General features: G+C 41.0%; 1 protein-coding gene across 1 annotated transcript in view; it reads right to left on the reverse strand.

Moving 5' to 3' along the window:
- The window catches only part of LOC129238560 (ras-related protein Rap-2b), a 70,240-nt gene that overhangs the window by 37,697 nt on the left and 10,603 nt on the right, over positions 1-21,940 (reverse strand). Inside the window, exon 2 of the mRNA XM_054873620.1 lies at positions 7,159-7,390. Within this exon, the coding sequence (XP_054729595.1) occupies positions 7,159-7,390 (232 nt within the window). The remainder of the gene's footprint in view (positions 1-7,158; positions 7,391-21,940) is intronic.

Consider the following 21,940-nt stretch of genomic DNA (forward strand, 5'->3'; position numbering starts at 1 on the left):
ATTTGTGGAAGAGTGACCTCAAACTAATTTATCCGTTTTTACCATCCACCTTTTAGCTTTCCTATCTCTATTCTTTCCACTGAAATCTATCCGGGTGTTGTACAATGGTCTACTGACTGAGTGCTTGGACTTTTCCAACCTCCCACAAATCTCATCTAATCTAATCTAATTTAGAGGATCCTTTATATTGTTTTTATAACTCAAAAGATTTTGTGTGACTTTAAGTACTCGCTCAAGAAAATTTCAGCTAGCTATAATAAAATAAACTTATAAGAATTTTAGTAAAATGACTCAATTCATATCAGAATTGTTACAAACATTGAAAATGTGGGTGCATCGGCTGCTTGTAATTCTTATTCTCCAAAGAAAATGTTTAGATTATTTTATTACGTATAGGGAAGGATGAGTGATTTTGCCTAGCCAAAGATCGTGTAAGCTTACATCTGCTATTTCAGTTCAAAAAAGTCGATTATTGTAAAGGGTGGTTAAAGTTCAAGGGCCGATATTGAATGTGAACCACACTTAAATGTCAAGTTTTTTCATGCACTTCATTTGACATTTTTTAGTTTCAGACTAACTCAATTTGAACCATGGAAAGATACACAATCGAGCAACGCGTTAAAGTTATCCAGGCTTATTATGAAAACGAGCGTTCAAATCAAAATGCATATCGCGCACTTCGTGATTTTTTCGGTCAATTTTGTCTTCCAAATTTGCGTACAATCGGAAAAATTGTGCAAAAGTTTGAGCAAACCGGGTCTGTAGGAGATGCAAAAATACTAATGCATGCTCGTACAGCTCGTACCGTAGAAAATATTGCTGCTGTTCGCGAAAGTGTGGTTGAAGAGCCGTCCACCTCAACTCGTCGTCGTGCCCAACAATTGCACCTCTCACGCTCGTCGGTGATGAACATTATGCACAAAGACTTGCATTAACACGCTTACAAGGTGCAATTGACTCAAGAGTTAAAGCCTCTTGACCATTTCAAGCGTCGTCAATGGTCAGAATGGTGGCAGGAAATGGCAACAGTGAATGACCAATTTTCAAAGAAAATCATCTTTAGTGATGAGGCACATTTTCACCTCAGTGGATTCGTCAATAAGCAGAATTGCCGCATTTGGGCGAATGATAATCCAAGAGTGCTTGCCAAAAAACCAATGCACCCACAAAGAGTGACTGTTTGGTGCGGTTTATGGGCCGGCGGCATCATTGGGCCGTATTTTTTCTAAAATCAGGCCGGTGAGGCAGTTACTGTGAATAGTGTTCGCTATCGTGAGATGATAACGAACTTTTTATGGCCCGAATTGGAGGATATGGATGTGGACGATATGTGGTTTCAACAGGACGGTGGCACTTGTCACACAGCTAACGAAACAATAGCTCTTTTGCGCGAAAAATTTGATGGCCGAATAATCTCACGTCGCGGCGATGTCAATTGGCCGCCAAGATCATGTGATTTGACACCGTTGGACTTCTTTCTTTGGTGTTATTTGAAAGAAAAGGTGTACGTCGATAAGCCAGCAACAATTCAAGAGCTAAAGGATGAGATAATTCGGCACATTAACGGCATAGAACCTCAATTATGCCTCAGCGTCATCGAAAATTTGGACCATCGGATAGAGGAGTGCCGCCGAGGTAACGGCGATCATTTGGCCGATATTTTGTTCCATACGTAATGGAGTCATACCAATATTATAATAACAGAGGAAAATGACAATAATTTTTTAGAAAAATTGTATTTGGTTTAAAATCAACACCGGCCCTTGAAACTTAACCTCCCTTTATATTTGTAATCAAAATGGCGTTTCCAGCAGCAGATTCGAAATGTTGGTCAATAACGACACATACCGAAGCCAGCCCAAAACTGTCACTTTCTGCGTTTGCAGTAACTTTTCGACCCTCACGCATTTTCAATACTCAAATTTAGAATTTATTTCCACCACAATTGCTTCTAAAGAGGTTGTTCGTTGACTAAAAGGTCCAATTGTTATACACAGGAAATAAAAATTTTACCAATTCTATCCCTAAATGTATATGTATAAGGCATTTGGCTTCATGGATATATGATTTTTATTTAAAGCTAAGCTAATAAGTGATCTGTGTCAACATTTGAAAGGCTATATTATATATACAATACTATACTATAAGGAATAGGCATACATGAAGCACCCTGTATACATGGACAAGCATTGGTGCATTGAGCTTTTGTGAAAAAGTGAGCAAATATTTCATGCAAATTAATCTTTTTACGCCCAAAAGCGCTGATCTGCGCGTATTTTAATTAACATATTTTGCACATTCAAGCGAATACTAACAATATTTAAATTCATTTAAAATTAATCAATGGCACGCCCAATTAATTTCGTTTTTAAAATGCACGCTTTTGCATGGACGAAGTTGAAAAAAGTAATTCTAGCAAAAAATAGCTGCCGGCAAGATGAGCTGTGTGTGAAGCCTAGAAAATATGCAACCGCAAACTTTTTAGTGTAAACATTTTATGTGTGGTATGAATGGATATATACAGGGTGCATGCGGTATTTGAGGCAAACTTAAGAGTAAAACTAATTAGATTTTATTTTGAAAAAAATTTAATGAAAATTCGCGAATTTTTTACACATCATTAACTTATTATATGTGACCTGGTCTACGAAAAGGTACCTCACGTGCGAAAACAAGTTTTCGAGAAAACAGCAGTTAAAGTTTAAACTTCTAAAAACCCTTTTTTAAATATTAATATTTTTCAATCCGGTTTGGCTTATTTTCTTCAGCATAGATCACAGTATTAATAAAATCACAGAAGCAGTGGAAAACATTTTTTTATATATAAATAAATAAGAAAAAGTTAATGCAAATCGCAGAAAAAATAAGTTAGCTTTTGTACCGACATCCATGCTAAAAAAAACTTATAAGACCTGGTGACAAAATTTTTTTGAAAACAGACTTCAGTATCGTATTCATTACACCTCAGACTGTCCAGGAATGGTTCAGTTTTTAATTTGCACAAATTATTGTCTTCGTTATTCTAATTTGTATCATGACAAAAAAATCAGTCTTTTTCGTATTTGTACTTGTCTTATTTTTTTCTTTTAACAAACTTTTAAACAAATTATGACTTTCTGGTTTTTACCATTTTAAAGAGCCTTTCACACACTATTCGAATCAACAAAAAAGTGAAAAATGATTTTTTCACGTAAGGTACCTTTTCATAGAACAGGTCACATAGGTATATCAATAAAATCATTCAATAAAACATCCATTAGCTGCAATAACCTCCTCGAGCCGGCTCCGGAAACGATTGCATGCTCGAATCAAATGCTCTTTATTCATATTGACCATAACAGTATTAATTGCAACTTCAGAGAAGAAATGGTGTTATGAGGATGCAGAGGATCTAGAGGATTAAGGTCTGGAGAGTTAGGTTGCCATAACTGCGTTGGTATGTAGCCATGGAAATTTTCAGTCATCCAGTATTGTGTCGCCATCGCTTTGTGTGAAGGAGCAGAGTCTTGCTGAGAGATGTATGGGTTGTCAGCGCGTAAACCATCAATCCCTCGTTTCAACCTGTCACTAGAACCTCGATATTTGCAGCAGAGTTCACTCAAAATCCTTCAGTAAAGAAGTGTTGCGGCACTTACATGTCCTTTGTTACTCACAACACCTAAAACCATAATAGGGGTTGGAATCTTCATGGAACCTCTGTAGAATTGGAACACGGGCAACTGTTACTTCTGGGCCAAGACGGCGTCCTAAGAGGGATACATTCACTTACCCACCCTGCATACAGAGTCCTCTGTTTTAGGAAATATATTCCTATTGCTCTTCAGCATAAGTTTCCACTTCACGCCTCTTTTTTCGTATAATATCTTCGAGGAAATTTACGACGGCATTCCATTTTTCTTCGCCTATCATCATTTCTTCGAAGCCACTATAAGAACGCAGGTGTGTTGTACAGGTTCTAAAGTTTTTCCCCGGCATTTCACACTTAGCGAATCTGCCCATATTTCGCACCGTGTATCCATGGATGCATTCCTTTTCTTCAGTATAACTGCTTTCATCTTCCTCAACACTCTTAAAGATTTTTCTACTGTTTCATCTTCTTCAGCTCGTATTTTGAAAATGAACTCCTGTCGCGGAGAAACACTTTTTCCCCTTTCTGTATTTGTGGGTGCACCCTCGGAGATAATGTTCCTACCCCAGTTCCCTGGGGTCTGACTTACGATTTACTGATCCCGGAAACGGAAGCTACTACTTTCTGACCGCGGTCCGAGGTGGCTAGTTATTGATATACACCGCAGCTAACACATCGGCAGAGTGAACTCACATCACCCTTTAAGGCTGCATGTGGAAACCCACAGCAACCTTTTCAGGGACTCCTAGTGCGCGCCGTTGCATACCTGTCATACTTTTTATATAAATACCTAACATGGTGAACAGACACACCGCCGAATATGGGAACAGAAGTATGCCGGATATTGTCACCTAACTTCCTAAATAACGCTTATAGTGTCACTGAAGCGAGGGACATCTTGACTAGGGTCCGCGGGATCGTCGCACCCGTCACCGTCTAAAGGTAGGCTACTTTATTTTATTGTAGATGGTATTTCTATGATACTCCTTTCAGCAGAGTATGGCCACCTGTTGGTAATTGTTGTCACTTAGCTCAGTAGACCCATTCGGATAGCACGTGTTTAGATTCAAGTTCCTTCTTTAATTCCTAATGTGAGAAACGATGAAACTTTGCGAATAGCATCGGATGATGTCAAGAGTGTTCAAAACTCTTCATTTCCTCCTCGTTCCAGCTGCAGTGACAGAAGCCATTAGAGAAAAGTCCATATGCTTCTTGTGCGTTACCATTAGGAAGTACTCGGTGGAGATACCAACTATTGTACTAATGGTCATTCTAGGTCAGTCTGCTTAGTCATCTCGAAAGTGGGGTATGTGGTTCATCTATTGTTGGCATGTGTGATGTAAATCCAGCTAATCCAGAGCTTGATTGAGAATAAAGCGATGCAGACACTGAGCTTACTTATTTAAATTACTGAGGTGACTTATTTAAGATTAGCTCCTGTCATAGCCAGGTTATACGCTTTCGAATCTCTTGGAATATGTGCGAATCCCGTGGGCCTTGAAGAAACTCATTCGGAGGTCACAGAGGTGTATTATGAAGGCAATAACCGAAAGATTTTCAAAAACTCATTCAAATGAATTCAGATGAATGCATCTATCCAGATATCTGAAGTGCATTTTGACTCCAGTAATAGTTGATAGTCACAGATTCTATGCTAAGTCTCTACAGGTTGTTCAATTTATAGGTATCGTATTTTAAATAGAAATAAAACAACAAAAAATCAAATTGATTAGCCAATATTTATTGCTTTTGTATAGAACCATTCATGACACTTATTTTTTTTAAATATTCCTTTTCAAATATTTGCCGCAACTGCACCGTAATTTGACCACCCGTAAACACCAATTTTGAAGGACTTAGTGGAGAACCTCGGTCGGTATCTCGTGAATTACTTACGTAATGTTGACTTCCAATGCTTGAATCGAAGTTGGTTTATCTACAAAGGATTTGAACTTTACACACCTACACAAATAAAAGTCCAAAAGTGAGATATCACACGATCTTGGTGGCCAATCCAATTATTCGAGACAAGAACGAGAGATAAATTTCTCACCGAAACAACGACGCAGTAAATCCATTATTTCCCCGGCTTTATGGCTGTATGGCAAGTAGCGTTGTCTCGTTGGAACCAAATATTGTGGAGATCACGGGCTTCCAGCATCCGGCATCAAACAGTCATTTATTATGGGCCTATAGCGTTCGCCATTCACTGTTACATTGGCGCCAGCCTCGTCTTTGAAGAAATATGTGCCGACGATTCCTCCAGGCAGAGGGTACACCAAACGCTTGTTTTCAATGGATGACATGGCTTTTCTTGAATGACTCCGGGTTGCTCTTCGGACTAACTTGGCAATTTTGCTTATTGACGTAACCATTAAGCCAAAAATGGGAATCAGCGTTGAACACCATATCTTGGCCTGAGCACACGATGAACAATTTGCACAGAGCGTCGATTTTCGTAATACAAATTTTTACGATATGTAAACGTTGTTGAGGCGTAAGTCTCTCCATGATGAAATGTCAATGAATACTGAGACAATGATGCATTTAGTTTGACAGTAGTCACGCGTGATCTGTCAAAAGCTCCTATTGGAAAAAGTACCTCGAATCTGATCACCCTTTTATAACATCTGCTAACCAGAGTTGAGTTGACTGCCGCTAAACGCGGCCTAACCAAGCAAATTTCAAAATAAATATTTTCTACTTTTTCAAAAAAGAATAGTGAAAAATACGAAAGGGCTGAATTGTATTTCGAAGCATAATATCCGCTTCAAAACTGTTTATCAATCAACGTCAACATATTTGTAGGCGAGTGTTAGTAAATGGACGGCGGCTGGCGGGCGACAAATACAATGCGAATATACCGTTAAAAAACTGTTAGTAAAGAGAATGTTTCAATCAGTTTTGTGCTAAATGGTAGCAGACAGACAAACTATGTAGAATACAAACACATGCACACGAGCACACATGCACACGCACACACACACACGCACTCGATTTTTCGCAAACCGCAAATAATGAAAATTAAAATTTAATAAAAAATGGCAAGGGATAAAGGGAGACATAAAGTATAAAAGCTCGCCAAATAGGTCCCTGCCCGAATCCGACTCAACTGTAATAGTAACAGTAATGGTAAGAGCAAATGTAAAAGCAACAACAACAATTACCACATAAAGAATTGGTTGTGTTTTATGTGCATTGCGGTTGACGTTGAACAATGTAATCTTGGAAGCACACGCGTTTCCCCAAGTGACCGCAGCCGACCGCAACAAATGCAGGACAAAATCACGCACATGCACACGCACACAGGCGCAGCAGCAAAGCTTTACACACACAAAGAAAAGCGAAATAATGGAGAATGAAATGTGCGCTGAGTAATGTTGAGTGCCCATTGGTGTGCATTTGTATGTGCAATGCAACGGCACACACGCATAAATATGCAACAACAACAAAAAACGCATATTTTCAAAACTCATTTAAACCCATATTCGCACATACCCTCACACACACACACACACACGCATACTCACCTCATAGGAGCCGGCCGTATCTAGAATGTCCAGCGTCAGGCTAACGCCGGCAATTGAAAAGTTGCCTTGATGCATTTCCTCGATGGTCCTTTTGTATTTGGTGCTAAATGTGTTGTATAGAAATTGTGTGATTATAGAGGTTTTGCCAACTTTAGCCGCACCCATAACAACGATTTTATGACGTGCGTTTGCTGGTCCAATGGCGTCATCCACGGCATTGTTGCGTCCAACTCTGGAATGATGTAGCAACCAGAAAAAAGCGGAGAGAATAAAAATGTGTTATTGAAATGGTAGTTATAAAAAATATTAAAAAAAAAAAAATGAAAAAAATGGAAAGAAAAATATGAGCAACAACTTGTACAACATGACACAGTTAAATAATGGATCAGCAAACGGCAAAAAGTACATGGATGCCGGGCGGCTAGAATGGTTCGATACGCGTATATGCAGCAAAGTGCTACGCCGTTGAATGTCACAGGCCAGGATAAGCCACCTCTATTTTCCTTTTAAACCACTTTGTGTGTGAACGCACAACAAGGAAAAAATGGGCACGGCGGCGGGTTGTGCTAGGCGAGTGGTTTAAATTTTCTAATTAAATTGTGGCAAAATGATTTATGATGGTGCCAAAGTTTCGCGGTCTTGTCAGCGATGTCAGTGGTAGCGGATGTGTGGCAAGCAGCAAATAAATGCGTAGGCAAGCAATATCCAAAGAGCTGAAGGTGAGATGGCTCCGTGTGGCAAATTCAATTAAAATGGTAAATGTGCGCTAAGCGCGTCTAAATCTTTTGGGGAATTAGAAGAAAAATGTAATTATGTGTGTGTGGGAAATGGGTGTTTCAATACTGCAATTAGCAGACTGGATAATCGGCGAAAGGTGGCAAGGACTTCAAATTAGCGTCTGCAGTGATAGTCAAGCAGCTCTAAAGGGCTTAGAAACCGTTGGCAACTCTTCAAAATTGGTCCGAGAATGTAAGTTGAGTCTTAACTCCTTTACAAGGTTGGATTAGCGTGAGCTTGTGTGGGTGCCGTGACAGGGTGATGTTGAAGGCAACGAACTGGCTTATGAATGTCTCATGAATTGGAGCGTGCAATCGCCTTGGAGCCAATTTTAAGACCAGGTAAGGTTAAATTATGGTGGTAGTCGGTCTGCACGACCAACTCACTTAGACCTTACAGGTCCGTTGTGATACCACTGTGCTACACGGGTACCTCGTTTATCTTCCTTCGTGGAACCATTTTATGGCTCTTATGAAACCTAGTATTGATACCAACCCCACGCCAGACAGTTCTGTAAGAGAATTAAAAAAGTATTTACCTAGACAACCTGCTATGACTTTAGCTAGGGCTGGAAAATTGCAAAGGAAGTGCTCGACTGTTTCTTCCTCTTCCTCATCTCTGCAACTTCTGCAATATTCATGAGAGAAATCTCCTAGTTTCGAGGAATGACTGCCAAATAGCCAGTGACCGGTTAAACAAGTCACGACCTTCGAGATATTGTCTTTTGAGAGACTAAGCAATTCCTTTGTTCTTTTCTTGTTTATTTGCAGCCATAGTAGCCTAGCTGTTAAACACGTATCTTCATTTCTCCATGACCTATTGGCCTCTTGGATAATGCGGTTTTTTATTATTAGTTTACTCGTGGGCATTGGTATTCCAATGGTACTTTTATCACTGAGTAGTTGGAGAGCAGGCGGCCGCCGTAGTCGAATTGGTTGGTGCGTGACTACCATTCGGAATTCACAGAGAGAACATCGGTTCGAATCTCGGCGAAAACACCAAAATTAAGAAAAACATTTTTCTAATAGCGGTCGCCCCTCGGCGGGCATTGGCAAACCTCCGAGTGTATTTTTGCCATGAAAAAGCCCCTCATAAAAATATCTGCCGTTCGGAGTCGGCTTGAAACTGTAGGTCCCTCCATTTGTGGAACAACATCAAGGCTCAAACCACAAATACGAGGATGCGCTCGGCCAAACACCCAAAAAGCGTATATGCGCCAATTATATATACATATATATAGTTGGAGAGCAGTACCTTTTCTGGCTAGCTCATCACCTTTACAGTTTCCCTCAGAATCTCAATGTCCCGGAACCCAAATAAGACTGACCTTGAATACGTCACTAAAATCATTTAGGGCTGCCCGGCATTCCTGTGCAACCTTCGATCTTAGTAAAGCCGCATTCATTAAGTTGATGGCCGCCTGGCTATCCGAGAATATACTTATAGTAATTTTAGGACCAAACATAGCGGAAAAAATCCTTTATCGCTTTCTCTATCCATGGTAAGCAGTCTTTTGGATAGCATAGAGTGCATCCATCTGACAATGATTTCTTCTACTTCATAACTTCTGCTAGAAGAGCACATAGAGTCAAAGGTAGCATTGTCGGAAGCTCCTTCAATGTTCATAAACACACTAAGAGTGCACTCTCTTGTTTCCAACCTTTTTTCGATTATGCTGACGCATTCGTGCAGAGCCGGCTTGCAAGATTCCCCACTTTGATAAGCATGCTGTCTGACATTGAGTGGGTTTCGACTTAGAACCCTCATCCTAATGTGTTTCTCCACCATACAGGCTTATAGGTCTGAAACTTTTTGGTAAGGCGTAGTTGTCCCTGCCTGGCATTGGGACAAAGACATCTTTCACCAAACGCCACAATTGTGGAATATAAGCGCGTACAAGATATGCCATAAAGATTATTTTCAGAGCCTTCATTAGTTGTTCTCCGTCCTGCTTGCGCATGATTGGGTAAAGGCCATCGGGTCTTAAATTTTCGAATGACGAGAGGGCGAAAATTATCTTTTCCTCGTTAACTATCCTAGATGCAATGAACCAATCACGTCTGCTGGTAATTACCAGCATAATTATACCGATATGATCAGAGTGATCGATAGAGCTTTAGACAACAACACTCCTGGAGCCAGAGAAACGTGTTGAAAAGAGAACATCGTACACTTCTGATTTTGAGTTCGTATTAGTACTATCTGGTTTGAGCAGTGAGACTTCTAGCCATCCGGTCTATTTGGAAGGCCTTGCATAGCCTTGCTGAACACTTCCGATCCTCCAGTTCAATGCAGAAGGTTCTATAGGAGTTCAATTTAGATGATCTAGTTGTCTTTTTATATTCGTTTTCAGTTTACGGTAGGCAACCTTCCAATTCGGCCGCCGTAGCCGAATGGGTTGGTGCGTGATCACCATTCGGAATTCACTGAGAGGTCGTTGGTTCGAATCTCGGTGAAAGCAAAATTAATAAAAACATTTTTCTAATAGCGGTCGCCCCTCGGCAGGCAATGGCTAACCTCCGAGTGTATTTCTGCCATGAAAAAGCTCCTCATAAAAATATCTGCCGTTCGCAGTCGGCTTGAAACTGTTGGCCCCTCCATTTGTGGAACAACATCAAGACGCACACCACAAATAGGAGGAGGAGCTCGGCCAAACACCTAACAGAAGTGTACGCGCCAATTATTTATTTATTTTTTTTTTATAACCTTCCAATTGAGTTTTAAAAGCTCCTGGATGTTCTACGGAGCTTCGCGAGTTCGGCGTCCCACCAAGTTCGCCTCGTTATTGTTAGGAGTTTGGGAGCATCAAGGATTTTATCTTTAGTGAGATCCTCATAACGTGTCCAATCCGCTTTTCGGGGATTCCGGCCTGCTGGGGTCGAGGTTGTCTCGGCCGCAAGCCTAAACTCTATATAATGATGGTCCGACAGGGAATTGAGTACTTTCCAACCAGTGATATGATCAGATATTTCATCGTTAGATAATGTCATATCAATCACTTCTTGCCTTCTGCTGGTTACAAAAGACGGGCTGGTGCCAATGTTCTGTATAACCAGGCGAGATGACAGAATGAATACCATAAGTTTATGCCCCCTGAAGTTGCATATCGTGCTACACCAGAGTGTGTTCTGGGAATTTCCGTCACATTCCACAATTAGGCATAATCCCATGGATTCAGCATATCTTTCAACTTCCATAAACTCCGTCGTAAGGGAAGGGGAAATGGAGTCGCAAGGAAAATAGGCAGAGACGATGATTGTCTCTACCTCTTTTCCCTCTAATCGATACCCTAAAAAGGCCCCATAGGGTGGTAGCAAAATCCCTTCTCGGACAGAGGAGGAGCAGTCTTCGAACTCTGATGGGTCAAATTACGGAGAACAGTTCATAGCTACGCCAACCGGTCACCATAGGCATGATGATCCACAGTGTACGTATTGTTTGGAGACTGATGATGGTATGGAACATTTCTCTGCTGCTGTCCGGCTTTCGCCAGATTTAGATGGTACATTCTTGGGATGGATGTACTGAAAAAGGACGAGCTACATTCTCTTTCCCTAGGCAAGATTCTCCTTTTCCCCAAGATCATTAAAAAAATTTAGGAAGTTTGAAGAGGAGTATGGAATCGCGTCTGTTTCTTCCTATCCTTTAAATGAGCAATATTATCTTAGTGCTTTGAAAATGTCCGTTCATCTACAATTCGATTCCATACTATTTCAACCGGTGCTCCTCTTTTGGAGACAACAATGGGTGAATTCTGCTGATGTGGGCACGTCACTATTTACTGGATACCAGTACACAAAGAAATAGAAGGAAATGATGAGCTCGCTGCGGCTGCTATTCGCCTGCCGAGATTGAGCACTTCAGTCATATACCGAACAGTCTTCTTTCTGAAAACGGTGCTGAATGAGGAACTAGCTCTGCAAACACTGTCGATATAGAATCACTCAACCTCGTACAAAACTGCCAAAGTTAAGCTACGGACTTGGAATATGAAAACTATAAACTTTATTTTTTCACTCTCTAGAAAAGACTGCAAAATATTGGTTGAAGTACTGACGGGACAAAGTCTCTTTAGTCCTGTAACGCATGAAACAAAGCGAATGCTAGGGCTTTTTTGGGACATCTACTTAGCCACTGCCCTGCTCTTTGTAGGATTCGACAAATATGCCTAGGATCAACATTTTTCCTCCTTCAAGAATATTGCTGAAAAAGGCTGAACGGCTTGTTAAAACTCGTGCAGACATCAAGTATGCAGTACAGGTAACGCAATGGATCCTTGAGATCTTTTTACAGATCAGCCAGCACTACCTAACCTAACCTAAAAACCTTTACTGATATTCCATTAATATCAATTTTTCGTATTTTGAATGCTTTCAATTTGTAGCAGGTTAAACTCGTACCTATCCAAAATCGTCCTCGACATACTTAACATACTTAGGCTTCAAAGAAAGCTAATTGCATAAATTTCTCTAAATTTATGGCTAAGTTAGATCTCCTTGAAGAGGAGGAAACAACTAACGTCTCCTACTTGGAAAATAACGTCAATTGGTCGATATCTGCATTAGAAGAAACTTTTCGTCAATCTTGTTCAGTAAGCAGGCCCCCAAAAACCAAACAAACTTATGATGGACCAGGGAGCTCAAACTTTTAAGAAGAGAAACAAGAAGACTTTACAATGCAGCAAAGCTTTCAAAGACAACAAAGGGTTGGGATTGCTATCGAAATAGTTTCAATTCCTTTAAGAGGCAAATAAAGAAAGCAAAAAGAGAAGGTGTTGTGGAGGAGGTGTTGTGAAGAATTAGAGGGCACATCTGAGTTCTCAAGACTTAGAAAATGTCTTTCGAAGGAACCCTACAAACCAAGCTGTTTGCAAAGATCGAATGGCAGCTTCAAAAAAAACCGGGCAGAAAACACTTGAATATCTCACGCATATATACTTCGCTGGATGCAAAGAATGGACGAACACATTACTAAGTTCTAGCCTTTCTGAAATTCAGATAGATGAAATTACAAGGGAGATTAACTGTGAGACTAAGGTAATCTGGGCAGTAAGCTTCTGCCAACCCTACAAGCAGGAGGGTCGGACGGAATTATACCAATGATACAACAGTCAATGGGAACAATTAATTTATTGTTAGTTAAGATCTTTAGGGAATCCCTATCTTCAGAATATATCGCTAATTTGTGGAGAGAGGTCAGGGTGGTCTTTATTCCCAAAGCAGGGAAACCGCGAACCATAACACTGCGAAAGATTTTAGACTAATTAGTCTTTCTCCGACTTTACTCAAATACTGATTGATCTACATATAAAGAGAAATTTCTTGAAAATAAGGAATCTACTATGACAGCTTTTGTGGGTATCTAAGAAGCGTAGCCCAATCTTGATGCGAAATCGATAAATTTATCGGTGACGAACATAGGTTCGAACGAAAAGATTATTCGATGGATAGACAATACGCTAATCACCACGAACTCAGGTATTACTAGTCTAAGAAAAACAGTTACCAGAGGAACCTAACAGATGGGGCTATCTCCCCGCTTATTACCAGGACCAAGAAAAGTAAAGGGTTTTTCAATAAGGGCGGGTAGATGTTGAAATGGAATAAACCAAGCTGTGTGTAAGTTATTGACAAAATTATTTTTTTATTTGAAATTTGCATATATGTCATTAAGTATGGAATATGACATCATTCAAATGCCCGCCTCGGCTTCTTACGGTGGAACGGATCTGAGTGGTCCAATTTTCAATGACTCTTCCGCATAGATCCGGCTGAATTTGAGCGATGGCCTGTGTTATGTTAACCTTTAGAGCATCGGTCGATTGTGGTTTATTTGCATAGATCTGAGACTTCAAGAAACCCCACAGGAAAAAGTCTAGCGGGGTCAAATCGCATGACCTTGGTGGCCAATTCACATCACCCCTGCGAGAGATAACCTTACCCTCAAATCGTTCATGCAGAATGCCAATCCTGGCGTTTGCTGTGTGGCACGTAGAGCCGTCCTGCTGGAACCACATGTAGTCTAGGTCCATATGGTTTAATATGGGCCATAAGAAATTGGTTATCATCGTTGTGTAGCGCTCGCTGTTGACGGTGACCGCCTCACCAACGTCGTTTTCAAAAAAGTACGGACCAATGACGCCGCCGGCCCAAAATCCACACCAAACTGTAAATTTTTGAGGATGCATTATCACCTGGTGAACTTCGTATGGATTGGTGTCGTCCCATATACGGCAATTTCGTTTGTTAACACAGTCATTCATCCAAAAATGCGCCTCGTCACTAAAAATGATTTTTCGCCCAAAACTGAGGTTCTCTTCCAAACGATTCGAAGCCCAGTCAGCGAACAAACGGCGTTGTCTATGGTCATCAACTTTGAGCTCCTGAGTTAGTTGGATCTTGTACGGGTGTAGGCCCAAGTCCCGACGCAAAATTCGCCAAGTTGAAGTCTGCGAAATGCGAAGTTCTTGTGCACGACGAGGAATAGACTGCCTCGGGTTCTGCTGTACACTTTCCCGGACCGCGGCAATGTTCTCGGCTGATCTTGCGTTCCTTGAACGTACGGGTGTTGGCTGATTGTTTACTGACCCGGTCGTCTCAAATTTGGCCACCAAATGTTGAAGAGTCGACTTTGAAGGGTCAAAAATGGGCGCAATGCGCGCAACGTTTGCGTTAATGAACACTCATTTTGATAATAAAGTCTTATCATTTCAACGGGCTGTTCAATCGTGTAACTTGCCATGATGATTTGGCATAAACAACTGAATAATAAACAAAAGATTTGACAGATGTCACCAAAACAAAATTACTGCCACAGGGCACCAAAATCGACCCGCGCCAATTGAAAAACCCTTTATTAAGATAGTTGCTTATGTCTACGATGTAGTCATCATCGGGCTCATGCAATCAGCGATAAAGGAACTCTCTAAGTAGGCGACCTCAAACGGTCTAATGGTTAACCCAGCCAAGACCGAACTAATTCTGTGTGATAGAAGATATAAGATACCAAGTTTTCAGTTACCGTCTATAGGGGAAGTAACACTAACCCTATCGAACGAAGCCAAGTACCTCGGCATAATTCTGAGCTCAAAGTCTTTTTGGAAAAGGAACACCGAGGAAAGGATGAAGAAAGCTTGTAACGTTCTCTTTATCTGTAAGAGGAAATTTGGCAAAAAATGGGGCTTGAAACTATATATCAATCATTGGGCGTACAATACGATCATCAGACCTATTTTGACTTATGCAGCTTTCGTGTGGTGGGAGGCGGTGCAGAATCCTACCTAAAGAATCGCATAAAAGTCCAACGATTAGCTTGTGTAGGAATAACAGGTGCGCTCCGATCGACGCCTGAGGTGGCACTGGAAGTGATCTTACGTATTCCAGAAAGAAAAGAAACCATGCACGGTCATCCATCTGTGAAACACTTGCACTATCTGGTTCCCAAGATATATCTGAGACTATAAAATAAGAAAGACAGAAAGTATTGGCACACCATAGTTATATCAGATGATATACTGACGGCTCAAAGATGGGAAATGCTACTGAATCGGCAGTGTACTCAAAACAATTATCCTTAAATTGCTCTTGCAGCGTCTTCCAAGCTGAGATCTACGTTATAAACAAAACAGCAAAAATGATAAGACTAAGGGACTTATCTTCGGAAAACCATTTTTACCATTTTTGTTGATATTCAACCACCGACCAAGGCACTGACCTCAACATACATCAATTCAAATTGTGTTAAAGAATTCAACAAAACAACACCACACTTTCATGGTTCCCGGCTACGCTGCAGTGGAGGGAAATGTAGTGTGTGAAATAAGTGTGTAATGAAAGGCTGTGGCTTGACCTTCATCGAGCATAGAGGGTATTCCTCTAAACGAATTATGCGTTGCGATTGACCTAAGCGTAATCGCGGAAACCAATAGAAGAAGGTATCTGACTACTAACTGCCGGATCTCCAAAACGCGCTGGCCAAAACTGAATTTTAAAAGGGCAAAATGTCTGCTTGGATTCGTTCTCACAGGTGTTATAACAGGTCACTGGTATTGTTGGCACCCTAGCCAGCAGAATGGATGCATGAGGTGTGGAGATGAAGAAGAAATCAAGTAGGTACAACACCTCCTTTGGCTATCCTAACATACTTAACATACAGGGTTTGATTGAAAAGTAAGGAGCCTTCACGCGCGGAGCGTCTGCCAAGCGATCAATCGAATCGGCTGGTGAGGGAAAATGATCGTTGGACCTTCCCCTTCCACAAGAAACCGGTCCCAGTTCGCTGGCAACAGCGGTGCAGTCAACATCGCTCCGCGCGTGAAAGCTGTTTTAAAAGTGTGTTTGGATTTTGTAGTGGCGAAAATGCAGCGATCGTTGGAGCAACGTTACTGGATCAAATTTTGCGTAAATCTAAACATTTGTACCACCAGGAAGCACTGTAAACGCGTTATTTTACAAAGAAGTGCTCCTTCGGCTGAAAAACCGCGTCGCTCGGGTTCGGCCCGACCTCGTCAACAATTGGACCCTTCATCACGACAATGCGCCGGCGCACACCGCCTTCCTCTGCACCTCTGCATTGGCGAAAATGGAGGTTCCGGTGCTTCCCCACACTCCCTACAGCCCAACCTGTCCCCTCCGGACTTCTTCTTGTTCCCGCGCCTGAAAAGAAAGCTGAAGGGGAGGCGTTTCGACTCCATCGAGGCGATCCAAAAAACTGTGACAGCCGAATTGAACGCGATTCCAGCGGATGAGTTTAAAAAATGTTTCCTGCAGTGGAAGGACCGCTACCAGCGGTGTATTGACGCTCAAGGGTCCTATTTTGAAGAATATTAGTTGTATAGGGTGATCAATCATGAGGTGCTTTTTTCAATAGTTAAAAAAAAACAAAAATGTAAATTATGTTCAAAACCTTTATTTATCATTTGAAAGAACATTCTTTGACATTTACTTTTTGAATATGACTTCATTCAAATGTTGGCCGCAACTACGCTTAAGGTGGTCCATTCTGAAGGTCTAATTTTCAATCACTCGTTCGAGCATTTCGACTGGTATGTCGTAATGTTGGCTTCCAGAGCTTCAATCGTAGCTGGTTTATCAGCATAGACCTTGGACTTCACGAATCCCCAACGAAAAAAGTCCAAAGGTGTGATATCACAAGATCTTGGTGGCCAACTCACAGGTCCTAAACGTGAAATCAGCTGCTCTCCGAAATGACTTCTCAATAAAGTCATTGTTTCACGAGCTGTATGGCAAGTGGCTTGTCACAGAACGCTGATTTTCATAATACAGTTGAACAATTTGTAGACGTTGTTGCGGTGTGAGTCTTTCCATGATGAAATGCCAAACGCTGTTCAACAAATCCACGATGACAGTTTGCCACAACTCGCGCGCGATCTGTAAAAAAAACGCAAATGAAAAAAACTCCTCTTAATTGATCACCCTATATAAGCCAAAAGGTTTAATAAAACTGCTTAAAAAAATGAGGCTCATTACTTTTCATTCAAACCCTGTACTTACATATGTTCGGTACGCGATGGTTCCTTTCTTGGCACTATGCTCAAATTTACTCGAATTTATGCTATAGTCTTTTAAATGAAAAAAAAGTATCGCTAGTATTTACCTCGTTACTTTTAAAATAAATATATGATCCTCTGCAAGTTTTCCCGCATTGTGAAACATCAAATGGAGTTTTTTGAGATCTAAGCTCATGTAAAGCCACATAACCTCAGTGAAAACTTTTTACTTTCACATTTGGCTTTCGATTAAAAGCCCGCTTTCAGTGCATAAGCAACATTCACGCATACGTTACAAGTCATAACTTTCTATGCAATCATACAAATAAACTTTTCGAAAATATGTCCCTCTTGTCTTCCGTCATTCGAATGAATCCTATCTCTGCTGAAATAGCAAAACTTTTTAACTGTCTGTCACACACTCGTATGTAGGTATGTATGTCGCTGCCACACCTTGACTTGATGTGCAAACTTTATTAACACTGCAACAACTCAGTCAAAACTCTGTGCAACCAAAAGCAAGGCAGCAACGCAACTGCTGACTCTGCTGACTTGGCAAACACTACAAGCGATGTGGCCGTAATGGCCATGAAAGGGAGCGAAAAGCAAGCCGAGTGCAAGCATTCAGTTAAAATGCGTCAACTTGGAAAATAATCGGGAAACTTATTTCCTGCTGTTGTCATTGCCGAGCAGCCAGCAGCTGCATTAAAACGCCACTCAGTTGCTGATGAAAGGTGTGAATGATGTTGCATCTTGGTTTTGTTGCTACACACAGACATACATACACATACATGTGAGTTTTTTTAACTTTCAAACCACAATAATAAAATGTGGAACTTTAATTAAAAAATTATTTTACACTGAATTCTCTAGTCCAAATATGAAATTTTTGTTTCGAATGTTTGAATGCTCTGCTTTTTGTCGTTTTGAAATGCGTTGAGGATATTTTGTGAAAAATTAATGTGGTCTCATGAGGTGCGCATATATTGTGAATTACATTCGTGTGTTTTCAAAAGTGACTAAAACTTTATGAGGAAAAACCACTGTAGTGTTAAAAGTGTGTAAGTGTGCCCCCAGAGCTACGGTAGCGACCAGTGCTTGACTCTGTCTAGTATACGAGATCAACTAAAGAGAAATACATAAAAATCTTAGCTAAGGCCATAACAAAAACTGAGAAATGTTTATCGAACGGTGTAAAGTGTTCTTGCTTTTAAGAGAGAGAACAGTTGCTTATCATCTGCACATCTGCTCAGCCAGCTGCGCAGGTGGATGACATCTAACTCTTGCAGTGATACACTAATTAATATCCTGGTATATGCGGAGAACCGAGGGGAACGAGCACCCAATCCGTTTCTGAGACGACCGAGATTATCTCGCTCTTCTGTGAGAAAGCATATGCTTACACCGGAGCTAGAGCGCTCCGAAAAACACCAATGCAAGCTTACAACTCCAACTATAGCAGGGAGCGACGCGCAACAGCAAAAGGAATTAGCAAAGCGAGACCAGACGTGGAGTCGTTATGTTTGATGAGAAAGGAAATAAAAGCGCTTATCGTCATAATGGAAGTACAGAGACATACAGTCTGTGTCAGAAAAAAGGAACGGCTATGATTCGTGAAGTATAAAAGATATATATTTAAAATTTTTTTTACATAAAAGCATGTACAAAACTACGAGTCGCAATTACTCAATAAGCTGTGTAGTCTTTATCGTTGTCGTGTATAGCCTGAAATCTTCTCGGCATGCTTTGAAGTTTTCCTGCATAGCTCGTCGACAAAGAGGACCAGATTTTTCGAATTTGACGCACGAGTTGCCTTAAATCGTGGACTATTTTTTGGACAAGAAGCGTTTTCATAATTCCCCACAAATTTACGATGAAGTTAGCGTCTGGGGACTGGGAGACCAGTCTATGACTGTGACGTCATTTTCGTGTTTTGTTGTTTCTCAATGTGTTTTTCTGAGAGCAGTGGTTTTGACGATGTGGGATGGTAGGATATGCTCGCTTCCTTTAGTCGACTATTCCCTTTTTAGCAAGAACTGATTGTGCTTGGCATGGTCACAAAGAAGTGTCCCGCTTAAAAAGTTGGACAATCCCTTTATCCTGCTTCTTTGTCGTCGCCGTGCTCGGAAAGAGAAACATTTTTTATACACCTTATACCTACGCACACATAACAAACTTTTTTGATTTCTTACTTTTGCAGCCGCGGCGTAAGATAATTTTGGCCCTTTCGAATGCGTGTGTAAAAATACCGCCTCGAAACGCTTGGTGTACTTCTCACTAATTTTTCTTTGGTTGCGTTTACGGGAAAGTTTTGAACGACACTAACCTGAGTTAGCACTGGGATCGTAGTCCTTGAGTGTGACTATTACGCAGCAAAAAGCAGAACGAAATATATCTTGAAGTTACAAGAAAAAACCGGTTCTTTTCTTCTGACACAGACTGTATTACAATGAGTGCATGTTGTTGAGTGCAATAGATTAACAGTACCAGAGAGCGCTGGTCATGTACAGCAGAGCTAAGCCAACCACTATGTGCGCCAATCAAAGCACACAAACCGATCAAATGGAGAAAGAGCGTAATAAGCAGTCAAAGAAAGTTCGCATGGCCACCAATGCATGCGGGTGGGATGCATCTAATTTGCTGCAGCAAATGACCTTAGTATATCCATTTACAATCGCCGAGAGGACCAATAGAGCTCAAGCCCAAAAAGCAACAACGGCGTCTCAACCAACCACGGCTGCTTTAAAAAAACAAAACGTTGCAACTATGGTATGAATGCATTCCTAGACGTGCAAGGCACCCAATCACGTGAAGGCTGGTCAACAGTTGACACACGTAAGACCAAAATCATGCAAAGCAAAGCAGACCTACGAACCTGTCGCATTGTTCTTGAAGAAAGTTCGTGAACTTTAGTACGCGGAAATATTAAAAAAAAATTAGATTGCAACCTGAGGAACTCAGCCATATCGTAAAGGGCATTACCAAGACGGTGAAGGACAAATTATGAATCAAACTAAAGCGGCAAGCCGATGCGATTAAGCAGCATTTGATAAATATTTTCTGGATGAACCCTTGTTATTTCTGATTTCCTGCAGGCGTCGTGTCATTGAATCAATTAGCTTTCTGACGCTGTTTTGCTCAGTTCGACCGAATCCCTTCTCCTATTTGTGGTGTGCGTCTTGATGTTGTTCCGCAAATGAAGGGACCTACAGTTTCCAGCCGGTGCTGGACGGCAGATATTTTTTATGAGGAGATTTTTCATGGCAGAAATACACTCGGAGGTTTGCCATTGCCTACTGAGGGGCGACAGCTATTAGAAAAAACTTTTTCTTCATTTTGGTTTTTCCCCGAAATTCGAACCAAAGACAAACTCACGCCCATTGTTGAAAACTTGTTTTGCTAGGATGCTGTTAAGATTCTCTATCGGGTTGGGTTCTGGACTACAAGTAAGCCATTCTAATAATGGGATACTTTGGGGCTTAAAAAAATTCCTTAGTTTTTTCCGCGCTGTGAACTGCTGCGTTATACTGTTGAAATATGTGATCCCGAGTAGATACTTCATCTTCGAAATCAATAAGGACCTCATCGAATAGCTCTAAGTATTTTTCTGCATTAATTTTTGTAGCAATAACGCAAATTGGGGTGTTGATATCAAATCACGACCCAAGTCATTCGCGCTTCTTTAGCCTTCCGCTGGTCGTGCCAGTATTTTTTATAAATGTCGGGACTATCAAGGCAAAGCTTCTGCTGGTATTTTTCTCCAAATTTAAGCCTCGCTTTTTTGTGGCGTTTTTTCAGCATTCGCTTACTCAAGGTAATCCACTGTTCTTAAAATTCGCTGAATACGTCTCACAGAAACTTTGAGGTTAAGTCAGCACCGAATTTCCGACGGGCTGTGCCTTTTGTACGAGGTGTGTTCAAAAAGTATCGCGAATTTTGTTTTTTTTTTCAAAAAGTATTTATTTATTAATTAATATCTATTTTGTCCCCTTCAAAGTAGTCCCCATGAGATATTATGTACTTGTGCCAACAATCTTCGAAGCATTTCAAAAAATCCTATTTTTTACCTTGTTCAGCTCCTGCTTCGATGCCGCTGTTATCTCGTCAATCGAAGCGTAGAGTCGTCCTTCAGTTTCGGGAACAAGAAAAAGTCACAGATCTGTGGAATACGGTGGATGTGGCATCAATAGTGTTTTACCCTGTAGCAAGAACTCATGATGCACAACACCCCTGCAATCGAAGAAAACGGTAAGCAAAACTTTTACATTCGACCGAACTTGGTGCGCTTTTTTCGGTCTTGATTCGTGCGGCGGCTTCTATTGAGATGATTGAGTTTTGGTTTCCACATCATAACCATAAACTCACGATTCGTCACCAGTTATGACCCTCTGGAGCAAATTTGGGTCGTCGCGGTTCGCGGACAGAGTCCAACATCTCATTAGCAATGTTCATGCATTGCTGCTTTTGGTTGAAATTGAGCAGTTTTGGTAATTACGA

The sequence above is a fragment of the Anastrepha obliqua genome, chromosome 2 (assembly GCF_027943255.1).
Source record: "Anastrepha obliqua isolate idAnaObli1 chromosome 2, idAnaObli1_1.0, whole genome shotgun sequence".
Taxonomy (NCBI): Eukaryota; Metazoa; Arthropoda; class Insecta; order Diptera; family Tephritidae; genus Anastrepha; species Anastrepha obliqua.